Source organism: Hylobates moloch, unplaced genomic scaffold (genome assembly GCF_009828535.3).
Source record: "Hylobates moloch isolate HMO894 unplaced genomic scaffold, HMol_V3 SCAFFOLD_12, whole genome shotgun sequence".
In the NCBI taxonomy this organism is placed as follows: Eukaryota; Metazoa; Chordata; class Mammalia; order Primates; family Hylobatidae; genus Hylobates; species Hylobates moloch.
The window spans coordinates 52,643,471-52,660,524 of NW_026652287.1; the positions used below are offsets into that span (position 1 = coordinate 52,643,471).

The 17,054-nt window shown below is 55.4% G+C and overlaps 2 protein-coding genes across 20 annotated transcripts in view; one reads left to right on the plus strand and one right to left on the minus strand.

Annotated features, from left to right (window-relative positions):
- The window catches only part of GATAD2A (GATA zinc finger domain containing 2A), a 128,688-nt gene extending 118,696 nt beyond the window's left edge, over nt 1-9,992 (plus strand). For 13 of the 19 annotated variants that reach the window (XM_032170232.2, XM_032170236.2, XM_032170226.2 and 10 more), the window contains 4 exons: nt 2,082-2,380; nt 2,933-3,007; nt 3,297-3,492; nt 6,397-9,992. In XM_032170232.2, the coding sequence (XP_032026123.1) occupies nt 2,082-2,380; nt 2,933-3,007; nt 3,297-3,492; nt 6,397-6,527 (701 nt within the window). In that variant the 3' untranslated portion in view covers nt 6,528-9,992. The remainder of the gene's footprint in view (nt 1-2,081; nt 2,381-2,932; nt 3,008-3,296; nt 3,493-6,396) is intronic. The other 6 variants (XM_032170238.2, XM_058425101.1, XM_058425100.1 and 3 more) reach the window with 2 other exon arrangements.
- A 5,651-nt stretch (nt 9,993-15,643) lies between these two features.
- Nucleotides 15,644-17,043, minus strand: TSSK6 (testis specific serine kinase 6). Its single transcript, XM_032170240.2, has one exon. It carries the CDS (start codon nt 16,835-16,837, stop codon nt 16,016-16,018), a length of 822 nt encoding a protein of 273 aa, XP_032026131.1. The 5' UTR covers nt 16,838-17,043; the 3' UTR covers nt 15,644-16,015.
- Nucleotides 17,044-17,054: the final 11 nt, after the last annotated feature.

A 17,054-nucleotide genomic window follows, 5' to 3' on the forward strand; every position in this document is an offset into this window, starting at 1 on the left:
GCCAGTGTGGGGTTGTGACACACAGGCAGAACCTTCCAGAGCCTCAAGTGCTCCCAGCTTCTGAGGAGGGAGAGGGACAGCCCACCCCACTGACTCCGCCTAGGCAGGCTCGCATGATCACCCTCTTCGGGCAGTATGGGAGTGCACTGTGTCCTGGGGGATTTAGGAATAAAAGGACATCTACGGGGTGATCACAGCATTGGAGATGGCTGGGCGGGTGGATCTGGGTGACCGAGTTGGCCCCCAGGGAGCCCCTGCTCCCCAGACATGGAGACCAAGGACGTTTCTGCCCACAGGTTGAGGTGGGGGTGACACGAGTAGGCCAGGAGGCTGAGTCCTCTCCTGGTGTCTGCATCAGATTCTGAGAGCAGAGGAGTGGGCAGGACTGTGAGGGGCCCAGGGCAGGGGCAGGGCCTGGCAGCCTGAGAGCCTTCTCAGCACAGACTTGGGAGCAGCGGGGTGGGTGTGTGCAGAGAAGCACCTCCCGCCCACTGCCCAGGATGCAGAGGGAGGAGGGCATGGGGGCCAGATCGAGCTGTGCCCCCAGTGCCTGGGGTTGGGAAGATGCTCTCCCCACTCCCTTAGGCTACTTTGGTGCATCAACTGGTGCCCCCGTGTGGTTGCACCCAGGGTCCCCAGGAGGCAGAGCCCTCCACACTTGGGCGGGGCTGGGCCTGGCAGGGCTGGGCCTGGCGCAGCCTCAGAGTGGCCCTCAAATGTAGAGTTGCTTGTAACCCACTCCCTTGCCCCTAAGTTGCTCTCGTAACTCCCGGCCACAGGATGGTACTAACTGTGCAGCATGCCCCAAGGGCATGGCCTCCGGCTCCCAGCTGCAGGAGGGACCTGGGGGACCTGTGGGGAGGTGAGGCTCTGACACAGCCCGGCTGGTGCTTTTGGTGCCTCCTTTTCGACAAGGTAATGTCGGCAAAAGAGCCACCTGGGGCTGCTGTAGGAAATGAGGGTTGGAGGCCGAGTTGGGACCAGTGCCCCTCCTTGCCCCTGCCTATGTGGGCATCCGCTCTCCCAAACCAGCCTGTCTCTGCCATTGCCTCATCAGGGCTCAGTCTCCCTCTCCTGTTGCCAAGGACAGGACCTCACTGTGGGAGGGACTTTGAGCCCTGCTGGAAGCATCTCCTGACACCTCCCAGAGCCCCCAGCCTCGCGCCATGTCTGGTTCTGGCGCCGCTCACACTGGCCATGGGTTGGATGTGTGCAAGGAGATGTGCCGTTGTCACCAGAGCATGTAAGCTGCAGGTGGCGGTCTCATGGGCCAGGGGCTCAGAAGGGGCCAGGCCAGTCCAGGCAGGAGAGGGAAGGCCGAGGGTCTCGCCACATCCGTCTCCCCACTCCCCAGCCCCTGCCGTCCTCTGACATTGTCTGTGATGACCAAGAGCAATTAAGGCCCCTAAGTGCTGAACACAAAAAAGGTGGGCACAAATCCACCCAGACCTCACGCCTGAGCACATGCTTCATGTACACTTCCCCAGCTACCTCTTGCAGCCCCCAAGGAGACTCTGCATTCTGTCCCCCAGACAAGGGGACCAAGCCCTTTCTGCCCCTGTAGCCTGCTGCCCACCTTGTGCAGTGGGTGCAGCCCAAGGCCTGGGGCCTGTCCCGGGTGTGAGTCCTGCCCTGCCACTGGGTGACCATGTGATCTACAGGTCACTTGGTCTCTCTTGGCCTCAGTTTCCTCGTCAGGACATGGAGCATTTGGGGGTTCCCCTTCCTAAGAATTAACTGAGTACCTCAGCACCCACAAAGCACTTGCTGGGTGACTTGCCTGTCACCCTTATTAACTCGTACACAAGCAAGGGTGCCCACCACATTGAGGCAGGGCTTGGCGTGGTCCCTGCTGGTCCTCAGTGATGTCATGTCCAGCGATGGGTGGGACAGGAGGCTGACGTTTTCTGAAGCTGTTCAGCGTTGGCTGGCCCCATGTCCACATGTCATTGGTGCCCAGTAGGCAGTTGCAGAACAGACAGACTGCGGTGACTGAGACTCCAGCATCCTGGGCTGGGGCGGCTGGGGCCCTGACTGTCATCCTGTCCCTCTGACGTGAGCCATGTGCTGACTGCTTGCAGCAGGCAGGATGTCAGCCACCACTGTGCTGTCCCGGGAGCCCTACATGTGTGCACAGTGCAAGACGGACTTCACGTGCCGCTGGCGGGAGGAGAAGAGCGGCGCCATCATGTGTGAGAACTGCATGACGACCAACCAGAAGAAGGCGCTCAAGGTGGAGCACACCAGCCGGCTGAAGGCCGCCTTTGTGAAGGCGCTGCAGCAGGAACAGGAGATTGAGCAGCGGCTCCTGCAGCAGGGCACGGCCCCTGCACAGGCCAAGGCCGAGCCTGCCGCCGCCCCACACCCTGCGCTGAAGCAGGTGAGCCTGGCCTGCTGCCGGCAGTGCCATCCCTAGGAGGCAGAGGCCGTTCCGCGATCCACCCCACGCCTGCGCTGCACCGCCTGATTGTTAACTGCATGTCTAAATTGCAGTTAATGGTGGTGTTGGGCGGCAAAAACACTAATTTGCAGTTTCTTTAGACTTTGTAGCTCTCACTCGCAGGCTGCCGGCTGACAAGTACTGCTTGTCTCCAAGGACTTTTCTGAAAGCCACGTTGAGATACCAAAGGGGCGTTTGGAAAAATGTTCTTGCTAAATTTGGAGAGGAACAAGTTTGAAATCAAGTTTTTTGTTCTCGTGTTGTTTTATTTTAATGCTTCTCCTTCCCACCCTCTTGTAGACCCAAAGCTCCCTTTTGGCAATTTTTGTTTTCTTGGAAGTTCTTTGCAATTCACTAAACACATTTTCTCAAGATCGCCACGCGGCACCTAAAGTCCCCGGGGGACGGGCCTGTCCTGTGGGGCTCCCCCTCGGTCACCCTGGGCCGGCCAGCGGACCGCACTGACTTCGCTTTCAACCCCCGTTTGTGTAGGTCATAAAACCCCGGCGTAAGTTGGCGTTCCGCTCAGGAGAGGCCCGCGACTGGAGTAACGGGGCCGTGCTACAGGTCAGAACCGCGCCGGGCGCCGGGAGCCTCGCGCCCCCACCGCAGCCCGTGACCACGTCAGTCGCCGACTGTCACGCTGCCTCTTCTGTCTGTCTCTCCCTATGTTTCTGTTTCTCTCTCTCCCCTCCCCCACCCCTCTGTGTAACTTACCTGGTCTCCCGATTTTGGACTTTAGGGACCCCATGTGGGTGGGAAGAGGTCAGCCAGAGCAAGGAGAGGCTGCGCTGAGTGTCTCGCCCGCTGCTGTCTTTTCCCTGCGTGAGCCGTCGCCCCCCTCTCTCCACTGCAGGCCTCCAGCCAGCTGTCCCGGGGTTCGGCCACGACGCCTCGAGGTGTCCTGCACACGTTCAGTCCGTCACCCAAACTGCAGAACTCAGCCTCAGCCACAGCCCTGGTCAGCCGGACCGGCAGACATTCCGAGAGAACCGTGAGCGCCGGCAAGGGCAGCGCCACCTCCAACTGGAAGAAGACGCCCCTCAGCACAGGTGGGTGACCTCCACAGGGCTCCCCAGGGGACCTGCCCATTGCGGGGTCCACCCTTCCTTATCCTCAACAGAGGCACATGTGCAGCGGGTGAACACAGGAAGGCCTGCTCCCCAGACCCGCTTCCCAAGCTCGGCCTCCTCGGACTCTGGCTTTCTCTCTTCTTCCTAACCAGGATACCCTGAAGAAGTGACAGCCCCGAGCAGATAGGAAATAGTAACCACCCTCACTCTCTGCACCCAGGCTCAGTCTTTGACTGACAAAACATGGGCCAGGCCTGGCTCAGAGGGTGCCCCCACAGCCATCCATGTGGACTCTTGTCAGCACACACCCCTATCTTGCCCGCTCAGGGTTCCCCTTTGCTCTTTGTGCCGCAGTGAACATCTTTTTTTGTCATTGTGCCATCCATGCTGCAGTCGCACCGAGTGGTGCAGAGTAGAACAGTAACGCAGGGCAGGGGGTGCACCCAGGGCAGGGGCTGGCTCACCCGGGGCAGGTAGTGGAGCCTTTGCCGGAGACGGTGTTTGAAGAACAGCCAGTGGGGGTGAAGGCCCTCCAGTGGGCTCTCCTGAGTCAGCCGTGGCCCCACGGTCCTTGGCATGGTCCCGACGGCCTGTTTATTTTCTCACGTATGTGTTAACATTAGAATAAAAGTTTGATATTTCTTGTGTCAAAAATGGGGAAAGAAAAGGTGGTCAGGAAGGGCCAAGTTAAGGAGATGGGCACCCTCTGGGAGAGGAAGCAAAGTGTCCCACATGCACCCTGAAGCCTGCGGCCCTGCAGGTAGGAGAGGACAGTCGTGAGACAGGCCCCAGGCAGAGTGGGGGAGCCTGAGAGCCTGCTGAGCCTGCCGCTGTCCTAAGTGAGGGGCGTGCCCAGGTGCCAGGCTCTGCAGGGGCAGTTCAGGAAAGAGCAGACGTTCGGCTGCAGAGGAATCCAGGCAGCTTGGACAGTTGAGTGGGTTTGTCATCAAACCAGCCAGCCAGACGTTCTGCTCAGCAGGTTTAAGACAGCTAAGGACTCATGGGCCGGTCAGAAATTACTCTTGTAGGAAGTTTGAAAGGATAAGAAAGAAGTAGGAGAAGTCGATAAGTGTTAGGAGAAGTCGATAAGTGTGTGCATGTGGGCACGGTGGTGGAAGTCATCTGGAAGCCTGTGTGTGTGTGTGTGTGTGTGTGTGTGTGTGTGTGTGTGTGTGTGTGTTGTGTGTGTGTGTGTGTGTGTGTGTGTGTGTGTGTGTGTGTGTGTGTTTAAAGTTTGAAAGGGAGCATGAAGGCATCAGTAGTTGCTGTGTCTGATGATAGGATTAGAGGGGAAATAAATAGTTGAAAGCAACATTTCCTAAAAGAGTTACCACGAGGGTTTTGAGAGAGCACCTGGCAGGACCCAGTTGCCAGGTTTCTGGAGTGCTGCCCTTGCACACAGGGATGGTTCCTAAGAACATTTGGCCTGGGAACGCTTTTTCCCCAAAATGTATTAGCCACCACTAAAAATACTCTTAGGGCCAGACATGCTGGCTCTCACCTGTAATCCCAGCACTTTGTGAGGCCGAGATGGGAGGATTGCTTGAGCCTAGGAGTTTGAGACCAGCCTGGGCAACATGGTGAGACCTTGTGTCTACAAAAAAATAGCCAAGCACATGGCATGTGTCTGTGGTCCCAGCTACTCAGGAGGCTGAGGGAGGAGCATCGCTTGAGCATGGGAGGTTGAGGCTGCAGTGAGCACTGATTGTGCCACCGCACTCCAGCCTCGGCAAGAGTGAGACCCCATCTCAAGGGGTCTGGGGCAGCCCTTACCTCCAACTCTGGCCAAAAATTCTGCGTGTGCTGGGTGGGGGCATTTATTTATTTTCCAATTATAAAAGTGATACTTGTCCATCATGGAAATTTGGAAAATACAGAGAGAAAAGACCGTGGCAATGGCTTGTATTTTCCTCCCACAGGTGAACAAATGTTACGTTTAAGGGTTTTCCCCAGTGTCTCCCCTTCACTTGAGGGTCCTTTTTGGAAATGTGTGTCTTGCGTTGGCTACTTTGTGTGTTAATGAGAGACCCTTACTGGAAGCATTAAAAGTGGAGCTGGGCACAGTGGCTCGTGCCTATAATCCCAGTGCTTTGACAGGCCAAGGCAGAAGGATTGCTTGAGGCCTGGAGTTTGAGACCAGTAAAGAACAACAACAACAACACTTGAGGGTAGGAGATAGTTTTTTTTTCCTTTTTTTTTTTTTTCTTCTTTTGGAGACAGCTTCTTGGTATGTTGCCCAGGCTGGAATGCAGTAGCACGATCATAGCTCACTTGCAGCCTGGGTCTCCTAGGCCCAAGCAATCCTCCCACCTCAGCCTCTGGAGTAACTGGTACTACAGGGATGTGCCACCATGTCCAGCTGATGTTTTTTTTAGAGATGGGGCCTTGCTATGTTGCCCAGGCTGGTCTCTATCTCCTGGCCTCAAGCAGTCTTCCTGCCCCAGCCTCTCAAGTGCTGGGATTCTAGGCTGAGCCCGTGCTCAGCTACGATGGTTTTTCATGGCTGCATAGTATTCCATCCTGCATTATTGTCCTGTTGCATACATTTGTTTATGGTTTTCCACTGTTCTAAGCAGCACCGTGGTCAGCGCCTTCATTTCTGTAGAACGTAGGTAGCTGCTCACCCTCTGATAATTGCCCCACACTTGGGATTACCTTGGCAGAGCCTGGGAATGTCAAGGCCATTGAGTTGCTGCCCAAATACTCTTCAGCTCTGGGGCCTGGGATTTGAAACGTTGATTGAGGAGTAGTGTGGGCGGGTTCGCAAGGGCTCCTGGGTCCTTAGTCTGTACTGGGGCTGGGGTCTAGGCAGCTATGGCTGGGCTCCTCCCAGGAGCCCTCCTGACGAGGGCCTTCTCGGCTGGTTGCTCTGTTCTGTTGCAGGCGGGACCCTTGCGTTTGTCAGCCCAAGCCTGGCGGTGCACAAGAGCTCCTCGGCCGTGGACCGCCAGCGAGAGTACCTCCTGGACATGATCCCACCCCGCTCCATCCCCCAGTCAGCCACGTGGAAATAGTGCGAGCCAGGCCCCGTGGAAGACGGGCTCCCTCCTCCCCCACCTGGCCCCCGGTCTAGAAGGATCCACTGCACCACCCTCCGCTGGCTCGGGAAGACACCGTGCCTGCCCCAAGAGCAAGCACCGGCCATGCTGCAGAGGCGAGACCTCAGTTCTTGGCTGCAAAGTTTCATCAGGGCTGGGGGGCTGGTGCCGCCTCATAGGCAGATGAGGATCATCGCTGGGGGACCTTTCCCGTGGGCTTTCTTCCTTTCTCTCTTTGCCTTTAGTTTGCCCGACACCAGCAGAAAAGTGGACCTTGGCGGGGGCTGGTTCTGCTCCTGGCCCCCTTGTTCGGCCCCTGCCGGCACACGGGCGGCTCACCCTGGACACTGTGACACACATGGGCAAGGCCAGCGCCCGGGGGTTCTGAACCAAGTGGGGTGTTTTGTTTTTTTGCTTTTCCCTGTCTTTGGCTCCCAATCTTTGACTGCCTTCCCATGGCGATCTATAAGTTGAAAGATTTTTTTTTTTAATCACCTCATGATGATGGAGTTAAGTAAACCGTGCAGACCCTGGAGTCCCTGTCGTGCGCTGCATCGTCCCGCTGGTCCTGTGCCCTGTGCCCTGGAGGGTGGGCGGCTCATGGTGCCACAGCCCCTGGCAGGGACGGCCGGCCCGCCCCGGTGACTGACTGACAGATGCAGGGATGGCCGAGGCAGCCCTCGCTTCAGCCGAACGCCTCCATTGCTGTTTGTTCTGGAGACCCCCACCCCCGGACCTCCCAGACTTAGTAGAAGAACAAACTGAAGAACAGACCCAGCCAGAGAAGCAGGGATTCCAGAAGCTGTCCATGAAGGGAGAAGGAGAGGATCCAGTCGGCAGCAGCCCCGAGCAGGAAACTGGAGGGGGGACTGTTGCGGGGTTTTTCTGTTGTGGTTTATTTTATTAAATTTTTTCCTTTTTTCTATTCATTTCGACGGACGCAATCTTAAGCCACCCTGGCCTTGCTCCTAGGAGGTGAGCGTGCACAGGTGTGTACAGGTCAGGAGGTGCCGTCCAGGTGTGCGGCGAGCCGCTGCACACACATGTCAGGATTTCCATTTGGGTCTAGTTTAGAACCTGTCCTTAAACCTAGGGGTTGCTGTCAGGATTTGCTTTCAGACTTTTTTTTTTTTGTAATTCCCTTTAGAGTCTACAAAAATGTTTTTAAAAGGATCAGGTCTGCTTTTAGTTTCATTTTTGTTTCTTTCCCGTCCCACTCTTTAAAAACTGGTTCCATGAGGAAAGGCAGAAGCCGTTCCGTGTCTCCTGCAGGCTGGGCCGGCTTCATGCCAGTGCGAGGGCGTCCCATGCCCACGTACATATGTGTGTCTCTATGAGGACTGGGTTCCACTGGTCCCAATTGAGCTCCAGCCCTGGTTTTCTGACCCATGCAGTTAGGGACTTTAATTTAAAAAATTTTTTTGTAGGGCCGCCGCCTTCAAACACAACTGCTACAACCACATTCTAATAAAGGCTCATTTAACCCCCAGGCTCCTGTTGTGTGAATATCCTCAGCCTGTAGGAAACTTTTTTGACACACCATAGAAGACCTAGTTTTGGAAAACATTATCTAATTTTTTGTTGTGCAAATCTCCAAATTTCTCACTAATTTTTGTGTTTTTTTGTGCATAACTTGGATGGGCTGAAGGAGGTGAGGACAGATTGGGGAAGGGTGGCTTTCATTCCAAGATCCAGGGATTTGGGGAAAAGGAAGGAATTTGATGTTTTTTGGGGTGGGAGGGGAGGGTGTGTTTTTTACACCAAAAAAAAAGTATGCAAGCATTTCTATTCCTCGCATTTTTCTGTGTGCCTGGCAAATAAATACCTGTCTCCTACGACCCTGAGCTGTTAGCCCTCTCTGTTCCATGACGGGCCAGATCTTCCAGCTCCTCCTGGAAGGAGCACCCAGGCTGGCTTCTTCCCACTGAAAGCCCTCCCCGGCGAACCAACCTCAGTTCTATGCAGTGGCTGGGGATCAGGCATCCAGGCCGAAGTCACCTCTGCCTGCTCCAGCTTGGGTCAGCTGGGTCTGACCAGGGGGCCAGATCCGAGCCGCACCCACCGGCCCCCAGCCCCAGCTCCAGCTCCTGACCTCTCCCAGCCTGGCCCGGCTGTTCCTCCAGGGCTGATGGCTGTCAACCCATCCTTGTGAGTTCATATGGACTGCTGCCCCTCGAAAGGGAGAGGGTCAGCCCCATGTCCCCAGGGAGTATTCCATCAGGGACAACGTACATACTGTGATGTAAACTTTTTTTTTTTTTTCAGGGGGCAAAAGTGTGAGATGCCTTAATCTTTCCTTCATTTCTGCTGTCTTGAACACTCTAGCCCATTATTTCCTTTCAGTTCCTTGCAGCATAACCTCTATGATAAGCCCCAAGCGGGTTGTTGTATTATGACATTTATGATGTTCCAGGTGAAGGCATTATTAAGTACCTCTCTGGGTGTGGGGTTTGGACGCACCAGGATAGCTATTGATTGATGTTAAGGGTGTTCTACCCGCAGCAAAGCACACCCTCAAAACCGGCCGCTGCCTGGGTCCTGGTCCCGAGAGCCCTACCAGGATCAGGTTCCTGCAAGCCGTCAGAATGTGGGAGCCCCCAGTCCAACTGATTGTAACTGTCCCCTGTTATCTGTGACATGAACCTCCAACAGCACCTGGAAACTGTTCCTTCTGTCGGCTGCTCTGTAGACAGGGCAGGGGAGATCTCAGAGTTCACACCTTGCCTGTTGTAGGGGAGGTGGGGGGTAGGGTTTGGAATGGCCAAGTGCCCTTGGAACCTCCCACAGCTATGGCCGTCCTGACCTCATCCCAGGAACTCCACGGTGACATCAGGAACCACCCCTCTGACGAGGTCTGTAGCAGCCCTTCTCAGGGTGGAACAGCCCACAGTGCTAGTGGCGCCTGGTCTTACCTGTACTCCACGGAACTCGGTGAAGCAAAAGCTTCAGGGCAGAGGAAACGAGGCGACCCGGTGGCAGCCCCGCTGGGCCCCATGGCTCCCACTCTCCTATTGGACGTAGAGGCAGGGGAGAGACTTCTCTATACAAATATTCTCATCACAGGGGTCGCCATCACAGAAGGGATGATCCTTGCTGCTCTGCCATAGGGTTTTTGATGCTGAGCTATGCTGCACATGACGTTAACCTAAATAACTTGGACTGAGCTTTTAAAAAAGGACAGCAGACAATTTTATAATCCTTAAAGTGTAATAGACAGTTACACTAGTGCAGGGTATTGGGGGGGCTCTTCGGGGGTGGAGGCTGTCACTTGTATTTATTGTGACTCTAAATCTTTGATAGTAAAACAAATGTAAAAAGAAATGTTTGCCACCAGATGGGAATAGAAGTTCCAATAAGCAGGCTGGAATGGGTGGCTATACGTTGTATCATGAGGAAGTTTTAGACTCTGAAGGATAATAAATGGATGATGTGTCAACTGGACTTTTCTTTTGTCCCTTCTGCCCTGGCTTCTCTGTATTGTTTCGTCCTAGCTTCTGAGGCAGGTTGGAGGGAGATGGAGGATGACCCTTTGTTAATGAGAGAAGCAAAGGGCGGGGTGCACCTGCTGCTGGGGCCTCACTGTGGGGATGGAGTCCCCATGGCCCCCCTCCTCTGGAGCTTTGTGGCCAACTTACCCCATGGGCTGGGAGAGAGGAATGAGAATTTCAGTGGGGACTGGGTTTGGTGGTTCACATTTGTAATCCCAGCACTTTGAGAGGCTGAGGTGGGTGGATCACCTGAGGTCAGGAGTTCGATACCAGCCTGGCCAACGTGGTGAAACCCCGTCTCTACTAAAAATACAAAAATTGGCCGGATGTGGTGGTGGGTGCCTGTAATCCCAGCTACTTGGGAGGCTGAGGCAGGAGAATCACATGAACCCGGGAGGCAGAGGTTACAGTGAGCCAAGATTGCGCCACTGCACTATAGCCTGGGTAAGAGACAGTGACTCTGTCTCAAAAAAAAAAAAAAAATCTCAGTGGAATTTGCTTGTGTTTGCCCCATCAGCCTTCACGCTAGAGTGGTGGGTTTTCCTGGAGCAATTTTCAGGCTTGGGGCCTCGATGGTGTCTTTGCTGCAGGATGTGATATTACAGATGTGAAATCTAAGCACAGAGTCACCAACCTGGATCCAAAATGAATGACTTCCTGGCAAAAATGTGTTTTCAAGTGTTGATAGTTTCAAGTTTTATTCATAAAGTGAGACCTGGGATGATTTTGGTGAATTTTAATGTGCGTAAAACATGACCCTGTTTTCCTAGGTGCTATTTATTTGAGGCAAGGTCTCACTCTGTTGCCCAGGCTAGAGTGCAGTGGCTTGATCTCAGCTCACTGCAGCCTCAATCTCCCTAGGCTCAGGTGATCCTCACATCTCAGCCTCCTCAGTAGCTGGGACTGTGGGCATGCACCACCACGCCCAGCTAATTTTCGTATTTTTTGTAAAGACACATTTTTGCCATGTTGCCCATGGCTGGTCTCGAACTCCTGGACTCAAGCAGTCCTCTCACCTTGGCCTCCCAAAGTGCTGGGATTACAGGTGTGAGTCACCACACCTGGCCCTGTTTCTTGTCTTTGAAGCATCACTGCCTCCGGCCTGGGAGCTCATACCTTCCCCACAGCTCCCAAGTGCCTGGTCTTATGGGCACAGAGCTGGTAGAGGACATGGTAGAAACTGAACCCCAGCCTGTCCCACTCCACCTGTGACACATCTAGACTGGTATCCCGGACCCCAGTACTGACCATGATAACTTTTTTTTTTTTTTTTTTTGAGACAGGGTCGTTCTGTCCCCCGGCTGAAGTACACTAGCGCGATCTCGGCTCATTGCAACCTCCGCCTCCCAGGTTCTAGCGATTCTCTTGCCTCAGCCTCCAAGTAGCTGGGATTACAGGTGCCACCACTACCATGCCCAGTTAATTTTTAGTGGAGATGGGGTTTCACCGTGTTGGCCAGGCTGGTCTCAAACTCCTGAAGTGATCCACCAGCCTCAGCCTCCCAAAGTGCTGGGATGACAGGTGTGAGCCACTGCACCGAGCCACTTTTTTTTTTTTTTTTTTTGAGATAGGCTCTGTGTTGCCCAGGCTAGAGTGCAAAGCACAATCATAGCTCACTGCAGCCTCAAACTCGGGCTCAGGTGATCCTCCCACCTCAGCCTACCCTGTAGCTGGGGCCACAGGCTTGCTACAGTCATTTCTCGCTTGGCCTGAGAAACATTCCTATGGGGTGCAGTCTCCTGGGCTTGGCTCTTGGTCCCTCGTGAGGCTCTGCTTCCCTGGATTGGGCACAGGCTTCTCAGTGCAGTTGGCGCAGATTCAAGGGGCGGTCCTGGGTCATGGTCTCAAATAGCCTCTCCAGCTGAGAAAATGGGACACTCCCCTCATCCCTGACATCTTGTCCCCGACATCTCATCCTCTCTGAATTGAACCTTGGGTCTGTGGCCACATGGCAGGCAGAGACCCTGACCCCATCTGCTCCCACATATTTGTTGGTAGACAGATGGCATGCACTATGCCCTGGGCCCTGGAGATGTGGCAGGAGCTATCCAGACAGAAACATATAGCACCTTGAGAGGAGGGCATGGGGTGACATTTTAGGCAAGGCCTGAAGAGGGGAAAAGTGCCAGGAGTGTGCAAAGTCTTGGAGATAGGAGCCAGCATGGCAGGTCAAGAACAAAAAGGGCAGTATGGTGGGACTGGGTGGGAAGACGGGGCAAGGGCGTGGGTTTTAGCTAAGTGCAGTGGGAGCATAGGGAAGGCCCTGGGCTCAGTACTCAAGCTACGCCCACTCCAAAGCCATGCCCACTACTCCAAGGATGGGGTTTTGCCCCCATTTTCCAGGTGAGGAGTCTGAGGCATGGCCCCAGTCAGGAGCAGCACCCTTCGAATAAACCAGAGGGGCTAGGGGCTAGGGGCTAGGTTTTCTTTTTCTTTTTCTTTTTTCTTTTTTTTTTTTTTTCAAGCAGAGTCTTGCTCTGTTGCCCAGGCTGGAGTGCATTGGTGGGATCTTGGCTCACTGCAACCTCCACTTTCCGGGTTCAAGTGATTCTCCTGACTCAGGCTCCAGAGTAGCTAGGACTACAGGTGCAAACCACCCATGCCTGGCTGAATTTTGTATTTTTAATAGAGATGGGGTTTTACTATGTTAGCCAGGCTGGTCTCAAAACTCCTGACCTCAAGTGATCCGCCTCCCAAAGTGCTGGGATTATAGGCGTGAGCCACCATGCCCAGCCCCAGGAACTAGGTTTTCTACCTCCACTCTGATGTGGTCCAGCCAAGACTGGAGGCTAGGCACTGCCCCTCTTTTAGCCTCGGTTTCCTCATCTGCAAAATTGAAGGGGACAGGGCCATACCCTATTTGCAGGGATGAAGGTAGAGCTGGTACTGCATCCCCAGGGCACCAGAAATCCATTGAGACTGAGTGAGCAGGGGCTGGGCATGGGGAGACCCACCAGAGGAGCAGCTATGTGGGGCTCATATGCAGGTAGGCACGATTAGGATTTCTTAATACACCTAATACATTTCCCCATATACCCCAAATAGGAGCCACTCCCAGGCTCTGTGGGGTCCTCTCTCGATTTCCTCCTTACCTTGCCATCTCCTCTCCCTCTCTCCCTCCCTATTCCAGGCAAATAAGCTTACTGGCCTTACTCAAACACACCAGCTCTCCTCTTCCTGGGGAACACCTGGACTGTTTCTCTTACCTTCAGAGTCCCTTGACTTTTTTTTTTTTTCTGAGACAGGGTCTCACTCCGTGGTTCAGGCTGGAGTGCAGCCTTGAACTCCCAGGCCCAGGCGATTCTCCCACCTCACCCTCCCAAGTAGCTGAGACACGACACCATGCCTGGCTAATTTTTAAATTTTTTGTACAGACGGCTGTCTCGCTGTGTCGCCCAGATTGGTCTTTAACTCTTGGGCTCAAGCGATCCGCCCACCTCAGCTTCCCAAAGTTCTGGAATTATAGGAGTGAGCCGCCACGCCCCGCCCAGAGTCCCTCCTTGAACACCTCCCAATCTACCTGGCATTTAGCACAACTTACAATTATTTTATTTCCATGTCATTCTTTTATTTTACTTGACTTTTCAATTGTCTCGTTTTCGGCAGGGATGGGCCCAAGTCTCTTCGCCATGAGCTCTGGGGCTTGGCAGACAGTAGGTGCTCAAGAAATGCATGACTACATGAATGAACAGAGGAGGGAACGAGCTAGTGGGTCCAGCTGAATAGCGCCCAGCCCCGCCCTGACTTCTCCACCCCCTCTTCCCGAGAGGAAAGGGACCCACAGCAGGGAGCGCTTCCCCCACCCCCGCAACGTCACGGTTGCTAGATCTGGGTTCAAATTACAGCTGTAAGCCAGGTGCAGTGGCTCATGCCTGTAACTCCAGCACTTTGGGGAGGTCGAGACAGGTAGATCGCTTGAGGTCAGGAGTTCAAGACCAGCCTGGCCAACATGGTGAAACCCTGTCTCTACTAAAAATACAAAAAAATTAGCCAGGCGTGGTGGCCTGTGCCTGTAGTCTCAGCTACTCAGGAGGCAGAGGCATGAGAATTGCTTGAACCCGGGTAGAGACTGCAGTGAGCCAAGATCGTGCCACTCCAGCCTGGGCAACAAAGAGAGACCTTGTCCCCCTCCCCTCCAAAAAAAAATCACAGCTGTGTCTTTTTTGTTTGTTTTGTGAGACGGAGTTTCACTCTTGTTGCCCAGGGTGGAGTGCAGTGGCACGATCTCGGCTCACTGCAACCTCCGCCTCCCGGGTTCAAGCGATTCTTCCGCCTCAGCCTCCCAGTAGCTGAGATTACAGGCGCCCGCTCCTGTGCCCAGCTAATTTTTTTTTTGTGTGTGTGTATTTTTAGTAGAGACGGGGTTTCACTATATTGGCCAGGCTGACCTCGAACTCCTGACCTCAGGTGATCCACCCGCCTTGGCCTCCCAAAGTGCTGGGATTACAGGTGTGAGCCACCGCGCCCCGGGTTTTTCTTTTTTTTTTTTTGAGACGGAGTCTTGCTCTGTCACCCAGGCTGGAGTGCAGTGGCGCGATCTCGGCTCACTGCAAGCTCCGCCTCCCGGGTTCACGCCATTCTCCTGCCTCAGCCTCTTCGAGTAGCTGGGACTACAGGCGCCCGCCACCACGCCCGGCTAATTTTTTTGTATTTTTACTAGAGACGGGGTTTCACCGTGGTCTCGATCTCCTGATCTCGTGATCCGCCCGCCTTGGCCTCCCAAAGTGCTGGGATTACAAGCGTGAGCCACGCGCCCGGCCTTTTCTTTAAGAGACAGGGCGGGGGCACGGTGGCTCACGCCTGTAATCCCAACACTTTGAGAGTCCGAGGCGGGTGGATCACGAGGTCAGGAGTTTAAGACCAGCCTGGCCAAGATGGTGAAACCCGGTCTCTACTAAAAATACAAAAATTAGCCGGGTGTAGGGGCACGCGCCTGTAGTCCCAGCTACTTGGGAGGCTAAGGCTGGAGAATCGCTTGAACCCGGGAGGCGGAGGTTGCAGTGAGCCGAGATGGTGCCACTGCACTCCAGCCTGGGCGACAGAGCGAGACCGTCTCAAAAAACAAACAAACAAACAAACAAACAAACAAACAAACAAACAAGAGATGAGGGCTCGGCTGTGATGCCCAGGCTGTTTTCGAACTCCTGACCCCAAGTTATCTGCACGTCTCGGACTTGCAGTGTTGGGGTTACAGGCGTGAGCCACCGCGCCTGGCCCTTGGCCCTGCCTTTTGGCAAGTGACATCCATGTGGGCCTCAGTTTCCTCATTATAAACTCCTACTTTACGTGGAGACAGGCCACCCTCGCCCCGCCCCTGGCTGTTCCATCCTTAAAAGATGTGGACGGGGAGGCGCTGGGGTCCACTTGCTTCCCAGCCCATCATCACAGCACCATCACGACCCGGGGACAACAAAGCTCCTTTGAATTTGCCCATACTGGGGAGCTCAAAAGGTCCAGGTTCCAATCCTCCCGACTCCCTTTTGAGTCTTGGAGCAATAACCTCAACATGCCTGACTCTAAAATAGGGCACCCGCGCCTGCCTTCCCCGGACGGAGCGATCGCTTCTCCACTAGTCCGCAAATGGGGGCCACCGTTAGAGCCAGGTGCGAGGAACAGCGAGTTTATTGCAGGTTCCAACCGGGAACCTGGCACCCACGGCTGGTTGGGAAGGGACGCCCTCCGCGCAGAGGCTGAGAGTTCCGCGCAGGCGCAATGCTTCCGTCCCCTCTGGTTTCTTCCCTCTCGGGGCTTGGTCGCAGGGAATCGCGGATACGCATGCGCCTCCAGCTCACGGATTCGCGGAGGACGTGGATTCCCAACAGGAGCAACTGCGGACTGGAAAGGAAGGGAGGGAAGCGGAAGGGAGAAAGCGCATGTGCAGCAGCACGCGGCAGCTTCGCATATTCTCTCGAAGCGCGCCTCTTGCGCGTGCGCCGCGCTGGCCCACTGCCCGGAATGGCTGGAACCACTCGGCTTCTAGGCGGAGTCCCCGGCGCGTAGCCAGCAGTTGCGCGCTACCTGGCCCGCGGAGGGCCTGGCGGACGGGCTGAACTGCAGCAGCTCGGCGATCAGGGACTTGCAGCGCTCGGAGAGCTCGAGGCCTTCGGGGTAGAGCACGCCGCGCTTCTGGCGCCGGGGCAGGCCGGCGATGTCTGAGTCGTCGAAGGGCATGCACCCGGTGACCATGACGTAGAGCACGACGCCCATGCTCCACACATCGTACTTCTTGGGGTCGTAGGGGATGCCCAGGAGCACCTCGGGTGACGCGTAGGCGGCTGAGCCGCAGTAGGTGGTGCTCAGGTCTGGGTAGCCATGGGCCTGGCGGCCGAAGCCGAAGTCAGTGAGCTTGACGCGGCGCTCGTCCGGGCTCAGCAGCACGTTTTCGCACTTGAGGTCGCGGTGCACCAGGTGGTGATCGTGCAGGTAGCGCACAGCGCCGGCGATCTGCGCAAAGAGGTCGCGCGCCTGAACTGCGGGGATGTGCCCGTTGCGCTGCACGGCTTGCAGCAGGTCGGTGGCGGCCGCTTCCATCACGATGTACAGTTTCCCGTTGCACACCTCGATGAACTCGAAGACGTGCACGATGTGCGGGTGTCGCACGCCCCGCAGGATGGACAGCTCTCGCGGCAGGAACTTGTTGACGAAGTCCGGGGGCGCTCGCCGCCGGTCCACCACCTTGATGGCCACGGTACCCTTGTACTTCTTGGATGTGGCCACCTTCACCTTGGAGTAGCTGCCCTCTCCAATTGTGCGGCCCAGCTTATAACCGAGTTCGCTCAGAAGTTTGTCTCCCGACATGGTGGCGCCTGCGGCGCACCGGGGGCAGGAGGCAGCTGCTGACGGGGGGCGGCCGGACTCCAATCTCGGGTCTAAGCCATGGCGCTTGGCACCTACACCCCCGCACCCCCCATGTGCCCACTGCCAGGCATTGGCCGCTGTTGTGCCTTTTATTGCCCCGTAACAATTTTTGCCTTGTGAAGTGACCGCGGGCGTCACTCCGCCTTAGGGTGGGGGT